The sequence below is a fragment of the Eptatretus burgeri genome, chromosome 10 (assembly GCF_056783735.1).
Source record: "Eptatretus burgeri isolate ZD-2024b chromosome 10, Ebu_testis_v1, whole genome shotgun sequence".
Taxonomy (NCBI): domain Eukaryota; kingdom Metazoa; phylum Chordata; class Myxini; order Myxiniformes; family Myxinidae; genus Eptatretus; species Eptatretus burgeri.
The window spans coordinates 28968208-28988877 of record NC_140970.1 but is presented as its reverse complement, the minus strand read 5'-3'; the positions used below and the strand labels follow the sequence as shown (position 1 = coordinate 28988877).

At 40.7% G+C, this 20670-nt stretch overlaps 1 protein-coding gene across 2 annotated transcripts in view; it reads right to left on the bottom strand.

Moving 5' to 3' along the window:
- Window positions 1-7514: 7514 nt before the first annotated feature.
- LOC147018186 (serine/threonine-protein kinase TAO1-like) overlaps window positions 7515-20670 on the bottom strand; it is a 93987-nt gene continuing 80831 nt past the window's right edge. For both annotated transcript variants that reach the window (XM_085897624.1, XM_085897625.1), the window contains 2 exons: window positions 8593-8775; window positions 7515-8457 (listed from right to left, as the gene is read on the bottom strand). In XM_085897624.1, coding sequence (XP_085753750.1) covers window positions 8119-8457; window positions 8593-8775 — 522 coding nt within the window. In that variant the 3' untranslated portion in view covers window positions 7515-8118. The remainder of the gene's footprint in view (window positions 8458-8592; window positions 8776-20670) is intronic.

Here is a 20670-nt window from a genome sequence, read left to right as displayed (position 1 = left end):
TCAGTATTTTTTTTACAGTAGGGGAACATTCAAAGTACACCACCGCCATGCCAAATAAATAAATAACACAGCCTCCAGCACGTGACGTTGTCAGTGTTTTCGGCACCTGTCGATGCCGCAGTGCAGCACATGGAGAAGGAATTAGGAGGGAGCGGTGTGCAATAATCGATTCATCAATTGATTAATTGCACAATCAAAATAAATAAATAATAATGATAAAATAATTAATTTCTTCATCAATTGGCTCACAGCATACCAAAACCACCACCGTTTCATCCGAATCTGTAACTTTTTGAAAATTAAGTAATTAATCGAAAAATGAATTATAAATCGATTAATTGATTGATGAATAAATCAAAAATACCCTTTATAGCCAAATCACTTGTTCATTGTCATGTCCAAATATCAGCTTCCGGGCTCAAAAGGTGCCTGAGATATTGCTCAGAGGAGAAACAAAATAAACAAGGAATTAATAAATCAATAATAAGTAATTGATCAATTAATTGATTAATCAAAAAATAAAAACTAACATTATTGTCAAAGCACATCTACACTTTTGTCCCCAAATTTCAGCTTCCTAGATCAAAGGATGGCTGAAATATCGCTGGGACAAACAAAACAAGCGGAGTAAAAACTGAGTGCTCCCTTCCTTTGGCACCTGGCGAAAAGTCATGCATCGCCTGGATATGGAATTGGGAAGGAGCGGTGTGCAGCAATTATTTGTTTCAGGCAATGGATGAAAGCGCTACTGAGAGAAGAAAGCATTTAGCATGAGAAAAGAAGCAAAGACAAAGAGCCAGTCAGGATCAAAACCAAGTAGCTGTGAGACAAGCCACACAGATAATATATTTGACCACCTCTTAGTCATTCCAAAGAGCCTTCTTTAATCAGCAAAGAGTAGCTACGCAGAATAAGGCTAATTCTGAAATCATCCCTCTCACCAAGAAACCAAACCAAAGCTTTCAACCAACTTGCAGTGCCCAGTAGTCCAATATAGCTCTTTGATTATAAACTGGCCACAATTGGAGATCAACAATCTAGACACCAAAAACAAGGAAACTTCTAACTATTCACAAGATATTCTACAAAAACCAATGCATACCGAGGCTGTACTTACCGAGGCGAGAGGGTGGAGGTGGTTTGATGGAGCTTCACCAAGTGCACACAACATTGTGTGTAGGACAAGTGGAGGATGTGAAAAGCTCACCAGACTATTGGATGAGATTTGAACGCGAGCAAGAAAACCAACAGACCAGAAAAGGGATCCTTAATACATTCAGCAACAAACTTCCAAAACAGCTGCAAACTCGGGCACGCGGTGGAGTGCATACCGCCGCCATACAATGCCTGATCCACGAGAACATATCAGGTCCAATAATGTTTTGAAATATCATGCTATATATCGTTTTTGGCCCGATCTCTCAATGGTGAAGAATTAATTAAAAATTGTTGGATCTGTATCTGGATCTTCACCAAAATCGAATCGGTTCGTCCTTGTCACACTTCCAACATGTCCACCAAATTTAATCCGAATCCATCCACAACTTTTTGAGATATCGTGCACACAAACAGAAAAAAGCACAGACAGACAGACAGACAGACAGACAGGGATGAAAATATAACCTCCTTCCACCTTCGGTGGAATCGCTGGTATTCGGTGGAATATCAGGCCCAATACATTTTTGAAATATCATGCCATATATCGTTTGTGGCCCCATCTCTCAATGGTGAAGAATCACCTTAAAAATTAAATAATTCTCGTATCCGGATCCGGATCCGGACCTTCACCAAAATTGAATCAATTCTTCCTCGTCACACACCGAAAGTGTCCAACTTTTGTTTGAATCTGTTCACAACTTTTTTAGAAATCACGCTAAATATCATTTCTGGCCCAATCTCTCAATGGTGAAGATTTCCCTTTTAAAATTCCAGGAGCCGGATCCAGATCTGTATCTTCATCAAAATCGAATCAGGTCGTCCTCGTCACATATCCAACCTCTCCATCAAATTTAATCCAAATCTGTCCACAACATTTTGAGATATCCTGCACCCAAACAGACAGACAAGGGTGAAAACATAACCTCCTTCCACCTTTGGTAGTGGAGGTAAAAAGGAAAATTACAAAAATAAATATTAGCAGATATACTCGAACAAAGGGGAGAATTACAAAAGAGCAGGAAGATTTTTAAAAAAAGAAAAAAAGAGCTGGACAGGACAGGGATCAACAAGAAAGGCTCTTTGAAATGGCGAAGAAGGTCAAATTAGTTGGTAGAAAGAACGATTCATCGTCAATGCCCAAGACCAAGGACATCACACGAATGCCTTTAAAAAAAATGGTGGGATTGAGTCAATCGGACAAATGCAGGTTTTGTGGGGAACAAACAGAAAGTACCAGCCACCTACTTTCAGGATGTAAAAAACTCATGTCGGAACAGCTGCACAGAGAAAGACATGACAGCGTCTGCAGAGTAATTCACTGGCACATCTGTAAACATTTCAACATCCCGGTCTCAGAACAATCATGGAAACACAAACCAGAGCCAATCCTCAAAAATGAACAAGTAATGCTGATGTGTGTCAAGATGATCCTATCAAGTGTGAACAATGCAAACAAAGCATTGCGTCCGGACGTCGTGCTCAACCGCAAAAATGAAAAATCAGACTTGTTAGAGGTTTCAATTCCCAATGAGTTTGGACTAAATGCCACAGAAATTCGGAAAATGACCAAAAACCAGGATCTGAAAAATGGGGTCAAGGTCAGGTCAGGTATGGGAGCATGTGCCGGAGCAGCACGTCGCTGCGTCCACTTTCCGCCGGGATGCCAGGGACCTCCGTCTGGCCATCCCCCAGGCAGATGCCTAGCCCATCCCCATCTCCTTGAGATTCTGATCAACCTGCTGCAACCACGAGGCACGTGGTCGGCCAATTGGCCTCCTCCACTCACGAGGCTCCCTTGCTGAAATAATCTGGTGAGCAGGATCAGCGTGAGGAAAATGAGCCACATGTCCATACAGCCGCAGCTGACCCTCACGGACTATGCAGGTAACAAATCTCATTTGAGTCTCTCTCAGCAACCGCTCGTTGGACACAAAGTCCGACCAGCGATAGCCAAGGATTCTCCGAAGAGACCTGGTACCGAAGGAATTAAGCCTCTGTTTCAGATCCCTGGTCAGAGTCTAAGTCTCACATCCATGGAGCAAGACTGGAAACAACAACGACCTGAAGACTCAGACTTTTATCCTTCTGCACAGGTACTGACACAGCACCACACCTCATGATCCAGTGAATGCATCACTCCCCAGGCCTGACTGAGTGGGGAAAGGGTGAGTGGGGAAGGTGATTCAGCGAACTGAAAAGCAGCATTATGTTTACGATGAAGGTGCCTGCAGCATTACCACAACCCACAACGGAGAAGGGTAACACGATCCTTAAATCACCTTACCTTGAACTACGATCTTCCCTGCTTGGGGACCAAAGTACAGATGACATCGTCTTCCAGAATAATCTCATCTCGTCGATGTTAAAAACCTGTTCCATTATAAATCCCTTTGCCTCGAGTTGTTTCATGAGAATGTATGTTTGAGAATGGGGGCTCCGATGTGGGTGTCGGAAATTAAGTGTTTTGGCAATAAGGTTTGAATGCGGAGTTGAAAAATGAAAGTTTGGAATTCTTTTGAAGGAAAACGAAGGTTTACGAATGATGAAGAGTACAATGGGGAAGGTTCTACCGACAATCACTGACCTTGTTATGGTGGCCCGTACAGATGCTGCATTTTCTCCTCGAGCCAAATGGCATAACAACTTGATATTTTCGCCCAACATCATAACCTTTCTCTGCCTTTTGGTACAACTAACTTTGTCCATCACTTTACATTTGGGGTCATTAAAAACGATGCACGACAAACACCACAAAGCTCATAAAGGAAGGTAATCGTTCATGCAAAGGACGCAAACGAAGACTCATCTCAGCTCAAAAACCACGATTGGTCGAAATGAAATCCAGCGATAATGGAATTTGAACACAAGAGTTTGCCCGCGATTGGTAGAAACCCTCGATAGTAGAACCCGCGATCTTGGAGGGTTGACTGTACTGTATTTTCGGCTTCTTTTGGAAGCTCTGTGAACCAATCTGGTAACAAGAAGCTCTGGTAACAATCCTTATCTCAAATTCACGATATACTTTAAGGTGCCCCGAACACCAGTGTTTCTAGGGGTTTATGCGCATGCGCATTGAGCATTGTGAGGTGGATTCGGACATTTCAAAAATTCCTTATTGGTATAGATAAAAGTGGGTTATGTTTGTGAAAAGTCTGCAAAAGTAATTTGCATTCATGAAGGAAGTTTCCCAAATAAAAACATCAATAACACCAACAATGCCAAATTATGATCTACCAAATATTATTACAGGGGTTGGTTGTCATTGAAGCTGGTGCACAAAAGCAGCTAAGCATCCTCAATCCAGGAAAAGCACCTTTCCTTGATGGCATCTTACCAATACCACCATGGGTCCTCATGATGAGGATACAGGAAGGGGTACCCATCCTGATAAACATCTACCAATCGTCATTTGACATGATTATGAACTTGTCTTTCCCAAAGAAGAGATGCCAACATCAGCCCAATTTTCAAGAAGGGGGAGAAAGCTTATCCGGGTAACTACAGCGGAGTGTCGCTAACTGGTGTACCCTGCAAAATTCTTCAACACATTGTGCATTCCTTCGCACATCCCACCGAGAGGAGATTGAGGTCGGCCAACTTGTAGACAACTACCGCATGACGTAAACAAGGTGCAAAAACCAATCCCCTTATAATTATAGACCTATCAGCTTACTTCCAATCATCAGCAAGGTCATGGAATGCATCATCGCAGTTAACATTAAATTCTTCCTTCTCTCCAATGACCTCATCAGATCATCAATTCGGATTCAGACCAGGTCACTCCAACTTGGATATGCTGCTTCTACTCACCCAAAAATGGATGGAGGCCCTGAACGTCAGACATGAGATCAGGGTCGTCTCTTTAGAGATATCTGGAGCTGTCGATGCGGTCTTACATCCTGCCTTGCTCTCCAAACTCCCTGCCTATGTCATCCAAGGCAAACTCCCCTATTGGGGTAGTGACTTCCTCTACTCTTGTAGCCAATGTGTGGCTCTCAATGAAATCTTTTCATCTCCTCTCCCTGTCAAGGCTGAAATATCCCAAGGCGGTGTCCTAGGCCTCATCCTTTTTTTTAATACAGAGTCAAAGCTCATGGAAGAGCTAGAACACAATGTATCAGGACACTATATAACAAAAGGAACAGCAGAAAGATGCATGGGTAAGAATGAAGGGAAGGGCAGAATGTAGGGGGTGTATAATATGTACACAGCAGCAAAATTTGGGGATGGGATGGGGGTGGTTTAATGGCTGCAGAAAGAAGATCATGTTTTTGGATTGGGGACGATCTGAGATGGTGGTGAACAGCTGTCTTGAAGACCTGTAGGGAAGAATGAGATTGAAGAGAATGTGTAAGTTGATTCTGCAGGCAGGAAAAAAGAGGAACAAATGAGTGGAGGTGAGCAGTGATTCTGGATCTTGGGAGTTTCACAAGAATGGGGTTGCTGGTGGACCATGTGCACCCTGCAGAAGCGTGGGAGGGAGGTGGGGGTGACAAAGCATGGAGAGGGCAGAGGGTGCAAGACAAGAAAGGAGGCAGAAGATAGACTGCCGACCTATCTGCAATGGCAAAGTGATTGGCCCACCGACACAGCTTCATCGTGGGAGATTCCAATTCTGAATGCCTTGGTTTCCTGAGTAACATGAAATTGAGTAAGGTGTGAGTCAGGAGCGCCAGTCCAGAGGTAAGAGCAGAACTCCATCAAGTTGCGGATGAAAAATCCTAACCCTAACAGCTCTCAATTGGTACCACATCTGAGGAAGGACACAGGGGGGCTGCAATGTTTGACATCTTTTAAAAGAATGATCCACACATGGTGGCGAAGGTCGAGGCAGGAGAGCATTAAGGCACAAATGACTAAATTGCTTGCAAGAATTATATTAAAAGTTAGAGTGGGATGTAAAGCTATTATATTTCAGAAAAGCAAGCTTTCAGTGTATGAGAGAGTTTGTTGCTCTCAATTGGGACAACCTAAAAGGAGGGCAATCAACAACAGAGAAATGGGCAATCTTCAAGGATAAAATTGGCAATGAACTGCGCAAGTGTTTTTTTGTGAGCTGCAAAGCTAGCGGCAGAAAGAGCAAAGACTCAAGAGTGGTTAAGCAGGGAGGTAAGGAATGTGATTAAGGATAAACAGGTCATTTTTTAGTCATAGAATAAAAGGATTGGAGTCAGACTCCTGTGCATACATAATAAGTAAATAAATGGTCCTTGTGCCTTTATTCTTAAAGCCCCAAAAATTCCATTGGGAATGATCGGTAACTGTGCAGGATGAAGAGCTTAATGGATAACGGGTGCAGGACGAAGAGCTGAATGGGTAACCATGTAGGATGAAGAGCTGAATTGGTTTTGGTCCAAGCTTAGAAACAAACAATTTCTATCAACAATTTGAACCTTCGATTTGACTTCATGAACATGCAGAACCTGCAGCATGATTAAAAAGAACCTGCCGAACACCATGTCACAAACCACATAAACAAGAGGACTGTTTGTTTGTTTTATTAATTTTTTTTTAATTAAAATCGGTTACATGGGCTGTACCTGCCATGAACAAGAAGGAAATGTGGCAAGGAGCGGTTCTCTGTCTGTGTCCCTGACGGACGTTGTGAATGAACACACAAACAATGAAGACGTGACAAAATGCTAAACTTGCCGCTTCGTCCCTGATGACGCTTCATCGAAGTGGCATACTGACTGTTTCCAGCCGCAGTTGTGCGGTGGTCGGGCGGTGTCTGGACCCGGCCCCAGATCGTCCGATCGCTATAACCGGTGCGCCGATGCGGCACGGAGCGACGTGCTTGCTCGTGGCGTCGAGTTATCAAAATGTAAGCTGACGATATCTGTCCCCAACCCCGTCTATTTAAAGATTGGCCAGCACAGGAGGTCAATCCTTTATCAATCCCTCCGAATTCAGTGGATTAGATGATGAGAGGAATACAGGTAACAGAGGTGGAGGGATAGTTTAAAAAAGGTAAAAAGATAAAGAATGAACAGCATGAAGAAGAGGAAGACAGTAACAGAGGAATCAAAAAATAAAACAACAAAAGCCTACAAACAGCAGAACAGGCTAATTATAAAGAGAAGTAGAGGGTGAAAAAGATGACATTAAGAGTTGATGGTAAGCAAATGAGTAATTAGAGGTTGAGATAAGATAAGGTATTAGTATGTCTGTTGGGTTAGAGACTTCATTTTCACTATATATTTACAACATTTTACATGAGAGGCAAAATAAAGTGTGTGTGTGAGAGAGAGAGAGATAGAGAGATAGAGAGATAGAGAGATAGAGAGATAGAGAGATAGAGAGATAGAGAGATAGAGAGATAGAGAGATAGAGAGATAGAGAGATAGAGAGAGAGAGAGAGAGAGAGAGAGAGAGAGAGAGAGAGAGAGAGAGAGAGAGAGAGAGAGAGAGAGAGAGAGAGAGAGAGAGAGATCAGAGAAGAGTATAAAATAGAAGGGAGAGAAAGAGGTGGCTTGAATAGATGGTGATGGGAGAAGACAGACACCTGATGTCAGAGAATTGGGAGCAACAAACTTCGAAAACTTGTAATGGCACCGTTTCTTGATCAAAAGAACAGTGTTCTCTCTTAAATTTGTATAAATAACACATGAATACATCCTTTTCAGGTTAAAATATACCAGGTTTTGTGATGACATTAAACAAAACTTTCACTATCTTAAAAACAAGTCAGTGAAACACATTCGTTTCCAGCAGTCCCTCAAGTTTAAGGATACCTCACAATACAGCCAATTTTATTGGCATAACAAACAACAGCGGAAAAAAAAAATGCCGATCAAATTGTGAAATTATCTTTTGTTTACTATTATATATGCCCACAGTCAAAGAATACTGAAGGCGACTTAATCGGAAATTTTATACTGGGACAACGTTTGCTTCTCTCTGTTGCTCTGTCTCCTCAATCACACGCCTTGCCACATGCCTCACCACACCTTTCGGATTTTAAGAGAAAGAAAAATGGGAGCCGTTTGAAATGTGGGAGCTCGCGCTCACACTCCGTGCCATTCCACCACTACTCCCAGCTCCCCCACGACTTGAAGACTGGGGGCTCGCTCCCCATGGCTGACCGGCTGGCCGACCTCCCCACATTCCTGGAGTCGAAGTTGGTCCAGACTGGTTGGATGTGGGCGGTGGCGTTGGTCCTGAACTCAGGCCCATGAAGCCGAAGCCAAGACGCATCGTTTCTGAGTCGAAGGCTTCAATTTCTCGCGCCTGTCGCTCCAGCAGCACACGCACCTGTTCTGAATGCTCTGTCTTCAGCACTTGCTGCTCCTCCTCAATCTGATGGAAGAGATGGGTATCATAAAGAAACAAAACAAGCTTTCAAACTAAGTCATCACCTTTATCTCTTACCGGGACTCACATTTATCCACTCCAAAATGTTGGAACCTACAGCTTTCACTTTCTCTGGCTCACCTTCTGCTCAAGTAAGGCCCTTCGCAGAGTAATCCTCTGCTGTAGTTCCTTGCGCTCTTTCTCTTGAGCCGCCTCTGCTTGCATTTTGATCTTGCTCTGGTAAGCGTTCAGCAGCTCAAGCTCCTGCTGGAGCTGCTGCCGCAAGCTCTGCTGCTCTTTTTCTTGTGCTTCATCCAGGCGAAGCTGCAGATATATTTAGGCAGAAGTCAAATGGTCTATTCATTAATATGTGGACCCAATCCATTATGGTCCAGCACGAAGCAGGAACCAAGAGTATGATAAAATAGTGATCCCATCAACAAGATCTTTTCAACATTTCAACATTACTTAACTGGCAATTTCAGTTTGCCCCACTCCTTTGTATACACAATCGTATACAACAGTATAACACAATCGTATAACATCATTGACTATATTTTCTTGTTCTTTTCATTTCAACTATAGGTCAACCACAAGTCTTGCTCCCTATGGAGCGTAGATAATTGATAGGCTACTTGTTAATACACAAGCCAAATAACTGTCAACGAATTTTAAGTTAAGCAGGGGAATGAAATGGCGTTTTCGGATCATCAGGATGAATACTGCAAAATTACCGTTAAATGACATCTCCAACAGTGATTTCTGAACGAGTTAAAGTTGGATTTGTAATGTCTCAACACACCAGCAAATAATGAACTGCCAAAATAGCTAATCCAAAACTGTCGGATCAGACTGGTTTGGGTTTCTGCTCATAAACTTTCCACAAAAGCCAGAGGACAGCAGTAGGGGAATTTTGTTGGTTCTGGGACTATCCCATTTCCCCCATTGACTTCAATGTTAACTCAAGGAAAAACTATTTGACCCTATCAAAAAAAAAAGAAGTACATTTTTTTCTCACCATCAAATCTCCTCTAACACAAACTTCTTCTCCTCCCCCACCTCTTCCACTCATCCTGCACCAGCTTTTCTGCATTAAATTGTTTCTGGGACAACGCTCTTCCATGAGCCTCGACTATGCATCAAAAACTTTTCTTTTTACCCCCCCCCCCATATTTTATTTCACTCCCCACCCTCTACCCTCTTTTTTACTGATTTATATCCCCATTTGAACAAAGATTCCTTCCTTTTATATCTCCACCTATACAGTGGGGAGAACAAGTATTTGATACACTGCCGATTTTGCAGGTTTTCCCACTTACAAAGCATGTAGAGGTCTGTAATTTTTATCATAGGTACACTTCAACTGTGAAAGATGGAATCGAAAACAAAAATCCTGAAAATCACATTGTATGATTTTTAAATAATTAATTTGCATTTTATTGCATGAAATAAGTATTTGATACATCAGAAAAACAGAACTTAATATTTGGTGCAGAAACCTTTGTTTACAATTACAGAGATCAGACGTTTCCTGTAGTTCTTAACCAGGTTTGAACAGACTGCAGCAGGGATTTTGGCCCACTCCTCCATACAGATCTTTTCCAGATCCTTCAGGTTTCAGGGCTGTCGCTGGGCAACACAGACTTTCAGCTCCCTCCAAAGATTTTCTATTGGGTTCAGGTCTGGAGACTGGCGAGGCCACTCCAGGACCTTGAGATGCTTCTTACGGAGCCACTCCTTAGTTGCCCTGGCTGTGTGTTTTGGGTCGTTGTCATACTGGAAGACACAGCCACGCCCCATCTTCAATGCTCTTGTTGAGGGAAGGAGGTTGTTGGCCAAGATCTCGTGATACATGGCCCCATCCATCCTCCACTCAATACGGTGCAGTCGTCCTGTCCCCTTTGCAGAAAAGCATCCCCAAAGAATGATGTTTCCACCTCCATGCTTCACGGTTGGGATGGTGTTCTTGGGGTTGTACTCATCCTTCTTCTTCCTCCAAACACGGCAAGTGTAATTTAAACCAAAAAGCTCTATTTTGATCTCATCAGACCACATGACCTTCTCCCATTCCTCCTCTGGATCATCCAGATGGTCATTGGCAAACTTCAGACGGACCTGGACATGCGCTGGCTTGAGCAGAGGGACCTTGCGTGCGCTGCAGGATTTTAATCCATGACGGCGTAGTGTGTTACTTATGGTTTTCTTTGATACTGTGGTCCCAGCTCTCTTCAGGTCATTGAGCAGGTCCTGCCATGTAGTTCTGGGCTGATCCCTCACCTTTCTCATGATCATTGAGGCTCCACGAGGTGAGATCTTGCATGGAGCCCAAGACCGAGGGAGATTGACTGTTATCTTGAACTTCTTCCATTTTCTAATAATTGCGCCAACAGTTGTTGCCTTCTCCCCAAGCTGCTTGCCTATTGTCCTGTAGCCCATCCCAGCCTTGTGCAAGTCTACAATTTTGTCCCTGATGTCCTTCGACAGCTCTCTGATCTTGCCCATTGTGGAGAGGTTGGAGTATGATTGATTGAGTGTCAACAGCTGTCTTTTATGCAGATAACGAGTTCAAACAGGTGCAGTTAATATAGGTAATGAGTGGAGAATGGGAGGGCTTCTTAAAGACAAAACTAACAGGTCTGTGAGAGCCGGAATTCTTATTGGTGGTAGGTGATCAAATACTTATTTCATGCAATAAAATGCAAATTAATTATTTAAAAATCATACAATGTGATTTTCAGGATTTTTGTTTTCGATTCCGTCTTTCACAGTTGAAGTGTACCGATGATAAAAATTACAGACCTCTACGTGCTTTGTAAGTGGGAAAACCTGCAAAATCGGCAGTGTATCAAATACTTGTTCTCCCCACTGTAGATAAACTCTTCCAGAGTATTTACAGCGAAACAAAAACCTATTTACCTTCCATCCTTCTTTGCGGTTTAAGTCCTTTGTGAAAAATAACTCCTGAAACACAATCTTTGGAACTTGCTTGTGGAGTTGACAAGCTGGGCAAAAAAAAAGACTTCTAAAGCCATGTCAGCCGAGTGATGCTGTGGATTGTGGTGTAGCAGCTGATACTGATTTAGGCAGTGGGTGGTTTTTTGTTTGTTTGTTCCCCCCAGACTGCAACTGAGCCGGTTTGCCAACTTAATGTTTATAGTTATCACCCCAGCTTCAACAGAAAGTTCTTGTTGAGAGATTCTGGGGTTTATCACATTTTGGTTGGAAAACGTGTGCGTAAACCAGGAAGAGGTACTAGGTGTGCTTGCCATCCCTCCCACCTATAGCACGTGGAGGTGGAAAAGTACTTGGACCATGTCAACATTCTTCTGGAAAGATCTATGCCCTTCCCCACTCTCAATTCTATTTGAACTGTGGAGGTCAAGGTTTGGCAAACACTTATGAACTGTGATGGTGATTTTTGAAGAAATGCCAAGCGACAGGTAAGCTATGCTGGAATTACTTATGAATACTCAAAAAGATATGTAGTACCTCAATTAATTATTTCACATATGAATTACTTTCCTTTTTCATCACAGCATGTTTGAAAACTCAAGCTCTATCATGGATGACTCTCTTTCGTGGGATGATTATGGCTTCGAATAAAAACATGATATTCTCTATGCTAATGTATATTTTGAACTGAATCGAGTGAATTCAGCCATCGATCATGTTGAGGTAAAGTTTCATTTATTTTAAAATGTAACGCTATAAAAAAACAACTCTGTTGTTTGAAAATTAATTAATGTATGTCCTTGTGTCACAGGATAGCCTTGCAGAATTCATTAACAAAAATGATGTCCTTCATCAAACTCGGAGTGAGTTCATAGATTTAGTTGAGGACTTTTTGAACGACCTTGACGTAGAAACTGACATGTTTTCACCATTCATGTCCGAGGTTTCGGCCCCACTCAAAGAACCGCCATCCGACAGGTGCGACCTATTTAATGTAATTGGTGATATTCAAAACTATCATGTGGTGGGGGGCTATTAAATGATGAATATTAATGGAAACAATAATATTTATCATAGCTTTGGTAAGAATTATATTCGTAAAAGCAACTTGTGAGTATTTACAGCTCAAGAAAGACATATGAACAGGCTTCAGTTTGCACTGCAGTTAAAGATACCTCCCCCGAGCCTATGACGGGTGAGTGATTTGTCTACAAATATATCCATGCACGGTTATACTGGTCAGTTTGCTATTGCACCTAAAATTAATAAAATATTTCTCATTCCCAGCTTTGACTCAGCGATGGATGAAATGGTTCATCTTCACTTTATGGATTGCTGTAAAAAAAAAAGAACTTCAGAATAACCCATTCAAGCCTATGACTCAATTGAGAGTTGGGGGAAGTGTCTACTTGGATATGTTGCTCAAGTAGTTATGTAAAAGGTAAGAGTGTTGTCTCGTTAAATCATAGTTCCAAGAGTTGTCATTTCATCTACAATCCAACCAAAAAAATATGACACCTTACCCATTTATGTGTTCTAGTCACAGAAATAAGATGAGTTTGACACATGATACAACATTCAATTGCACACATGAGCAAGTTTGTCCTGGGGAAACTTTTTCACTCTGCTTGCTAAACCTCACACCTGTGCCAGGAGACAGCATGTTCAGAAACTCAATTGACTGAATTCCAGAGAATAATATGGGTGGATTTTTTGCTTTTCCAACACTTAACAAGATCCAAACGTGTGAGCTGAGCATCCCCTGGAGCACACTGTACCCAGCACACAATACCAGTTTCCAATCAATGTATCAATTCCACAACATTTGAGTTACGAATGTGGTCAGAATTTATAAATGTAGATGCATTATATACATATATTTTAAAAAGTGAGTATATCTATACAATAGATACGAATAGCAAGATGCCATTCATAAGTGGGAACACATTAAATTGCAGTGAAGTGATGGTAAGGATTTTTATATGTACGCAGTAATGTGTGTTGATTCGGTGTGTGCAAGGATGTGGGTTTATTTTAATTACCATTTACTAAATTGGAAATAAATTAATCAATAAAATTGGGGAAAAGTGCACCCCAACCCCACACACACACACTGGGAGGGGTTGAGGAGGGGAAGGGGTGGGATGAGGGTGGGGGCACACTGGAGGGGTGGGGGAATAAATGGGGTGTGTGGCGTGTAGGTGTGGAGTGTGGGTGGAGACAACAAAGTGATGGAGTTAATTATTTTATTATTATTTCGTTTTTTTTTTTTTTCAATTATTTAATTTTTTTAATTGTTTAATTTTTTACAAATATTCAATTTTTTCATAGGGAACATACATAGGGAATAAATGGGGTGTGATGTGTGTGTGGAGTGTGTGTGTGGCACGTGGTTGGAGACAACAAAGGGATGGAGTGAATTAATTAATTATTTTTTCAATTAGATTGTTTGTTTTTTTTCATCAATTATTCAATATTTTCCTTATTTATCATCTTTCACTTTTGTAATTCCTGCGAGTAAAATGATCCGAGGATTTCTTCGCCTTGTAAATCAAACAATTTATATGTCCAGGAAATGTGTCTAAAACAACAATTATTTTTAAAAGTTCATGAGTTCACCTCTTTGAAAACCTTTCTCAAAGTGTGATTTCCACCAATATATTCTTAAAATATCACCAACTTTAAACTTTGGTTTTTCTCTGATTAATCTCCCATTCATGTTGTATTTTTGGGAATGTTTGTGTTGGTTTTTCTTTTGTTGAGGAATTATCTGTATCATTGTAATTATCTACAATGTCCTGAATTAAAGATATCCATTGTTGAGAGTTCAGTAAAAAATTTTGTCCAATCTCTTTCGATGAAGACAGCTTTTCCTTCATTAAAGGTTCTATGCAATATGATATTATCTTTAAGGAAATTCTGAAATGGTCTGTTATAGAACTCTGTTCCCTCATCAGTCCATCATTTTTTTGGCTTCCATTTTCTTTTATTAAATATCTGTTGGAATGCTATCACAAGAGTGGTGCCTCTTATTTTTCAAAGGAACTACATATGCATATTTTGACCTTAAATCAACAATGGTTAATGCATACCTGTATCCCCTGTCGTTTTTCAGTTCAATTAAATTGGCAGACCACATGTAATCAAGTGCTTTGGGATGGACCTTTTGCGTTTTAAACTTTGCGATTATCGGCTGTTTTTTTAAATTAAACTTTAAAAATGACTGTAGTAATTTTGTGATCATTTCAGCCATTATATTTAAGAATATATATTGTGATAAATCACTTAATCTCACCAAGTCATTTGCACCAAAAAGGCTTAGATAAAAATTGTTTAATTTAAAGGCATTTTTCATATTAATATATTTTTGTTATATTGTATTTCTGTCATTCAGCCTGCCCTTTTGTATAATAACTTGACAAATGTATAATAAGTTGACAAATTTTTAAGTCCATACAGTTCTTTATTACTATTGCTTTCACACACCTTTTGGTAAGACTTGAAATCTTCGGCATAATCGTTTTTATCCCAATCAATTTCCAATCTGTCTCATGGATAAAATGTCCCATCCAGAGAAACTCGAAGTTGTTTCACCTTGGCATTATCACTCAACACATTATTATCAGTAGCACCATCTCCATCTGGTTTCTCAAAAATGAGCCATAGGTATTGTGGCTTTCCTTGCAGGAAACCCAAATTCCACGTGTAAGTGGTTTGCTTCAGTTTAACGTGTTGGCATCTTTTTTGAAGGCATGATACATTTAGCGGATTCTTTGAGTTAAGTCTTCTTTCCAAGATCTCTTCCGTTTTAAGATTAGTATATTCACTAATATAACAACACATTTCATTCATAACAAATATATTCTGAGCGGCGAAAGCATGAGCAACGCCAAAAAGCAATCTATTTTCATTATCATTCCTTTGTAGTTGAAATCTAATTTAAGTCCATCCAGAACTTTATCATCACAAAATCCAAATATTCCTTTAAGGGGGATTGCCACGATAAAACTATTACCATCGTTTTTCATATTACCATCGTTATGCATGCTTTCGTATCAACGTTATACATTTATTTTCTTTGACTATAACTGGGGTCTGTGTTTGTTCCCGTTGTCATATCAGGAATAAAACCTTCGACAGCACACTTACCCATTCTATCACTAAATGAACACAGTGTAAATTTAATCATTTCAGATATAGCAGAGGATAATCAACCGCTTCCACTTCTTGTGCTCCAATATACATACAAACGCTATCAAACATTTTCCAGAAGAAATAATTTACGAGTGTGGCGTTTGTGTTATTTGCAGCCTTCGTGAATGTAAATTTACACAAGAAGAAACTATCAACAAGATTCAAGCAAGTTTGTTGATTATTTATTTCAAAACTTTTTGTTCCATTTGTATTCTAGTCTGTTCCTGTTATAGCATTCACCTTGAAGTAGCCTTCCTTTTTTGTGGAGTTTGAGGTGATAATGGTATCATCCAAATCATAGATACTATCAATTGCTTCTATACTTGTATTTATTTCATAAAAAAATCAAACTTTTGAAACCCCAACTACAATATTTGGATTATTTTCTTTCTTTCTTGGGGAGACAATTGAGTTTTGCCTTTTAAAATTTCTTTGCTTGTAATTTATGCGATTCCTTTTGAGCATTGTTTTTACTTTTTATCGCACCCACATTTCCCATGGCAGAAGCAGTTGAGCGTATAAGGTCTTTATGTTTAAGAATTATTGAACCTATACCCATTAGAGAATCAATTATCCCATCTCCTATATTTCTAAATTGATGTCCTACACCATGTTGTCTCTTATAGTGCTGTAGTCATTCCCCATAAGGGCCCTAAAAAGCAGGGTAACCCCTCCCCAAGGTAGAACAAACCACAACCATAATTTTTTGGTTTATTGGGATGTCTGAAGTAGGAAATGGATGGTTGTGAAAAAATATATTGGGGATAGCATGTATTTTGGTCGTGATTTGTGTTAGTAGTCTCCAATAATTTGGCAAATGTTGCGAAATCACGAAAATGACTGTTAAACCTGCAATTTTCAACCGATTTGCACAAATAAGGTGTCATTTTGTAGGAAATCTGAAAGGGCAGTACATAATTAGGTTGTGACAGTATTGTTTTGTCTAAAAAATATAAGAGTGTGTATGTGTCAAATCCAATTCTGAGGAACATGTTTTTAGTCCCTGTTATTTTACCATCCCTTCTTTGTCTTTGTAGGGCAGAGAAACTTTCATCATTGAATGCAGTACAAGAAAAGCATAATGGATGGTGAACCTCCTGATAAGAAACCTCGTTTGAACACTAAACAATGTATATTGTGCTTCAAATCCCTTACAAAAGGAGGTGCTGTTGTCAAGAATCCAACCCAAGATGGCCTTAGGACTATCATGAATGTATGTAAGAAACACAAAGATGATGTCTATGAATTATTTTCACCCTTAGAAGACCAAATTCTCTCCAGCGAGATTCATGTGAGCTTCCACAAACTTTGCCGCACAAAATATACAAGTTCCTCAAACAATTACATGTATGATGATACCGAAGGCCCATCTACAAGTAGTCCCTCATTGCGGAAAAGCAGTAGATCACATTCCTCCAATTTCAATATCCATACTCAATGTTTTTTTGTGGCAAAGGAGACAAGAAAACAGAAAAATTGACTCCAATTACAACTGGAAGTGGTAAATCCACCAGACAGAGAGTTTTGGAAGCAGCCACCAAATGAAATGATGAAGAGATTCATACTCGAATGCTTACACATTCAGACCTCTTTGCCTTTGATGCAAAGTATCATCGGAGTTGTTATGGACATTATATCAGTGATCCCAACATTGAAGCAGCATGTTCGAAGGCAGCCACATCTGACAAAGAACAGACTTGTCACGAGAAAGCATTCCACGTTGTTCAGAATGAGCTTGAGAAATCAGTGCTATCCCAAAAATTGACTGTGACAAGCCTCTCTCTCCTGAAAGAAAAGTATGTCCAAGCATTGGTTGACATAGGGGTGACTGATGCACAACAATATTCGTCCTGGAAGTTAAAGACAAAGCTAAAAAATTATTATGGAAACGGACTAATCTTCATGCAACGCCATGGACAATCAGACTTGGTCTGTTCAGGCAACATGATAATTGGTGATGCATTCCAACAAACATCACACATGGAAACTGATGAAGACATTGAGTTTTCTGATTTACATTCAGCAAAATATCAGCTTGATGAATATCAGATCTTGCATATGGCAGCAGCAATCCTGAGAAGCCATATGAGTAACATAACTGAGTGACAACTACATATCTAGTTTTGATCTGGAGCTAGAGGAGTGTGGAAAATTTGTGCCAGGTTGTCTGTATGATTTTCTATCATGGTGTGTGAGCAAACAAGCATTTGACTCTGTATCTTGCTTTGCCAATGGTGACTCTCAAACTTGGGAGCTGAAGATCATTGCTATATGCCAAAATATCATTGCTCAGAGTCGGCGAATACGGACACCAATAAGTCTTGGTTTAGGAATCTCTGTGCATCAATTGTTTGGGAGTAAGAAACTGGTTGATCATCTTCATGACCTGGGCTACTCTGTGTCCTACGATGAAGTACGGAGGTTTCTTACGTCAGTTGCACTTGACCAAAAAGGGACAGACATGTACATTCCTAGTGGACTTCAAAGTGTGAATGACGCCATTGATAATTTTGACCAAAATGAAGAAACCCTTGACGGCAAATCCACAACCCATGCTATGGATGCAGACGGTAACAAGCGCTGCCCGATAGATGCTTCAAAATGTCAAGTAAAACGAGTCAAGGAAAAGTCACTCTTCTGCCGATGCACTAACACTCGATGATGACGTACGAAGGTAACAATATGTATTTCATCCATAAGCATCCAGCAGTGTGTTGCTGGGGGTGCTAAATTCAAATCATTTTGCTTGGTTATTATAACAATAGAGTGACATAATCTTAGAATGTGTTAGTGCAATGCTTTTCTTAATGCTATGTAACCAAGTTGTGTAAGGTGTTGGTTTGCTCTACCAATGTATTTATCATTTCATGTAGTAATGAATGTAATGCTTTCCTAACATCTCGTGATCTTGTAGAATATGGTGGTGGGTTCCATGCTTGTCTTTACTGTTTTTAGGTATGTAAAACCTGCACGCAGACCTGAGCCATCAGAGGCCCACGTAACAGTTATCGATGTTCGCCAGAATGCGGACAGTTACAGAGAGGCAAATCAGAAAGACCTCCTATGACAACTAGCTCGTCTACAGGAACGAGATGCAGAACAGTCAATACCAGCCTGGACTGGGTTTAACTCCATCATCTGTGAGAAGACCATGCCAGTGACTACTGTTAGATACATGCCCTTCCTAAGAGCTCCTGCATCAGACCTCTCAACCATTTACACGATCTTATGCAAACTCGTTGATGTATCTGAGCATATTGGACAAAATCACATCTTGATAACTGCTGATATGGCTATATATAGCAAGGCACAGGAGATCCTATGGAACAAACCAGCATATTTATATGGAAAGGTGACAATGCGTTGGTGGGATGCATACAACAATGGCTTTACTTGCTAGTTTCGGCAAACTGTTTGGTGATGGTGGTCTTATGGCTTTACTAACTGAGTCATCTGTGTATGCTGAGGCAACAGCAAGAAAAATGTTGCAGGGTACACAAGCATCACGTGGGACACGGGGCATCAAAATTGCGTACGAGGCACTCTTCCGAACTTTCTTCAGTTCAATGGTTATGTGGTTAGAACAATCCGGTCGATCGCTTCGCAATGCTGACACTGAAGAGAAGTTCTTTGATCTACAACATGCATGTGGTGTCAAAGACAATGCAGTTGCAATTGATATTGCCAGAGAACTGATGAACACTCAGTTGCCAGAGGTTGCAGAAGTTATTGCAGAATTCTTAGCTGTTGGTGGAGAAGAATCAGCTACATTCACATATTGGGCTGATTTTATGGAGGTTGCTCAAGTCTTGTTGCGTCTACTCAGAGCAGAGAAGGAAGGCTTGATGGAACTTCATTTAAATGTGATGTGTGAAGCAATTTTTTGGTTTAGGGCTGCAGGCAGGCACAATTATGCAAAGTATGTCCCGACGTATGTGACAGATATGAAACGTCTTGAGGTGAAACATCCAGACGTCTATCGGTATATGTGTGAAGGTGGCCTAGTCGTCAGAAGGTCTGACAAGTACCGATTTAATGCTGTCAGCACCGACCAACCACTAGAGCAGACATTTAACCGAGAAGGCAAAAGTGAAGGTGGCATTATTGGCCTTACACTGCGGAAGGGAGCGATGACCCGTTGGTTGATGACCAGACATATCACAAGTGAATATGCCAATGCCTTTCAAGTGCTATGCCATGACAAGATGGAGAGAAAGAGAACACATGAAGAACTGGGAAAGAGCCGGAAAGCAAGGGATGAATCTGATGTGCAGAATGTGGTTTATGTAATTACCAACAGTCAGAACCCATTTGACATAGAGACTGTGCCTTCAGAAGTGGTAAACATCATCACAGGTCAGGTTGCGTCCCCAGAAGTAGCCAAGAGTCTCACTGGATTTCTTGACGAGGGTCGTCAAAAGCACACAGAGTTCATGGAAAAGAGGCTGGCACCAGTATGTAAGTCTGTTTCATTCTGGGATCCAGAAACACGAAAGAAGATTGTGACCTTTGCAGACAAGACGAAGTCCATTAACATAGACAAGGACACCAAGAAGTTGATGATTGATTCAGAAGTGTTATTTAGAAGGCTTCTGGTTGTGTCAAAACAGCGAAATGTGAACATGGAAACAGTCTTACAGCATGAGCTTGCAGTCATCCCACCTGCCTTGTTCTATGATGATGGCAACATGAGGAAGTGTGTTAAAGCAGATCTAGCCAGTAAACTGGAGTCAACAACAGAGGAAATCCTTGAGCTGCCACCATTTGATGGTCAAGGGATTTACATATATGATGGGATGGCACTTCTCCAAGGGATACATGAAACACAGTTCAACACTTTCAGGGATATTGCACAGCTTATCTTACGCAAAATTGTTGCCCTGCTCAATAATTTATGGAATATCAAGTCTGTAGTCCTTGTGTTTGATCGTTATGATGTCCCCCATTCTGTCAAATATCAAGAAAGACAATGCAGAGGTGGCACTTCTGCAGTTGCAAGTCATGTAATTGCTCCAGACAGAGATGTGCCACATTACAGGAATTTCCTAAAGAATTCTGCTAACAAGGCAAACC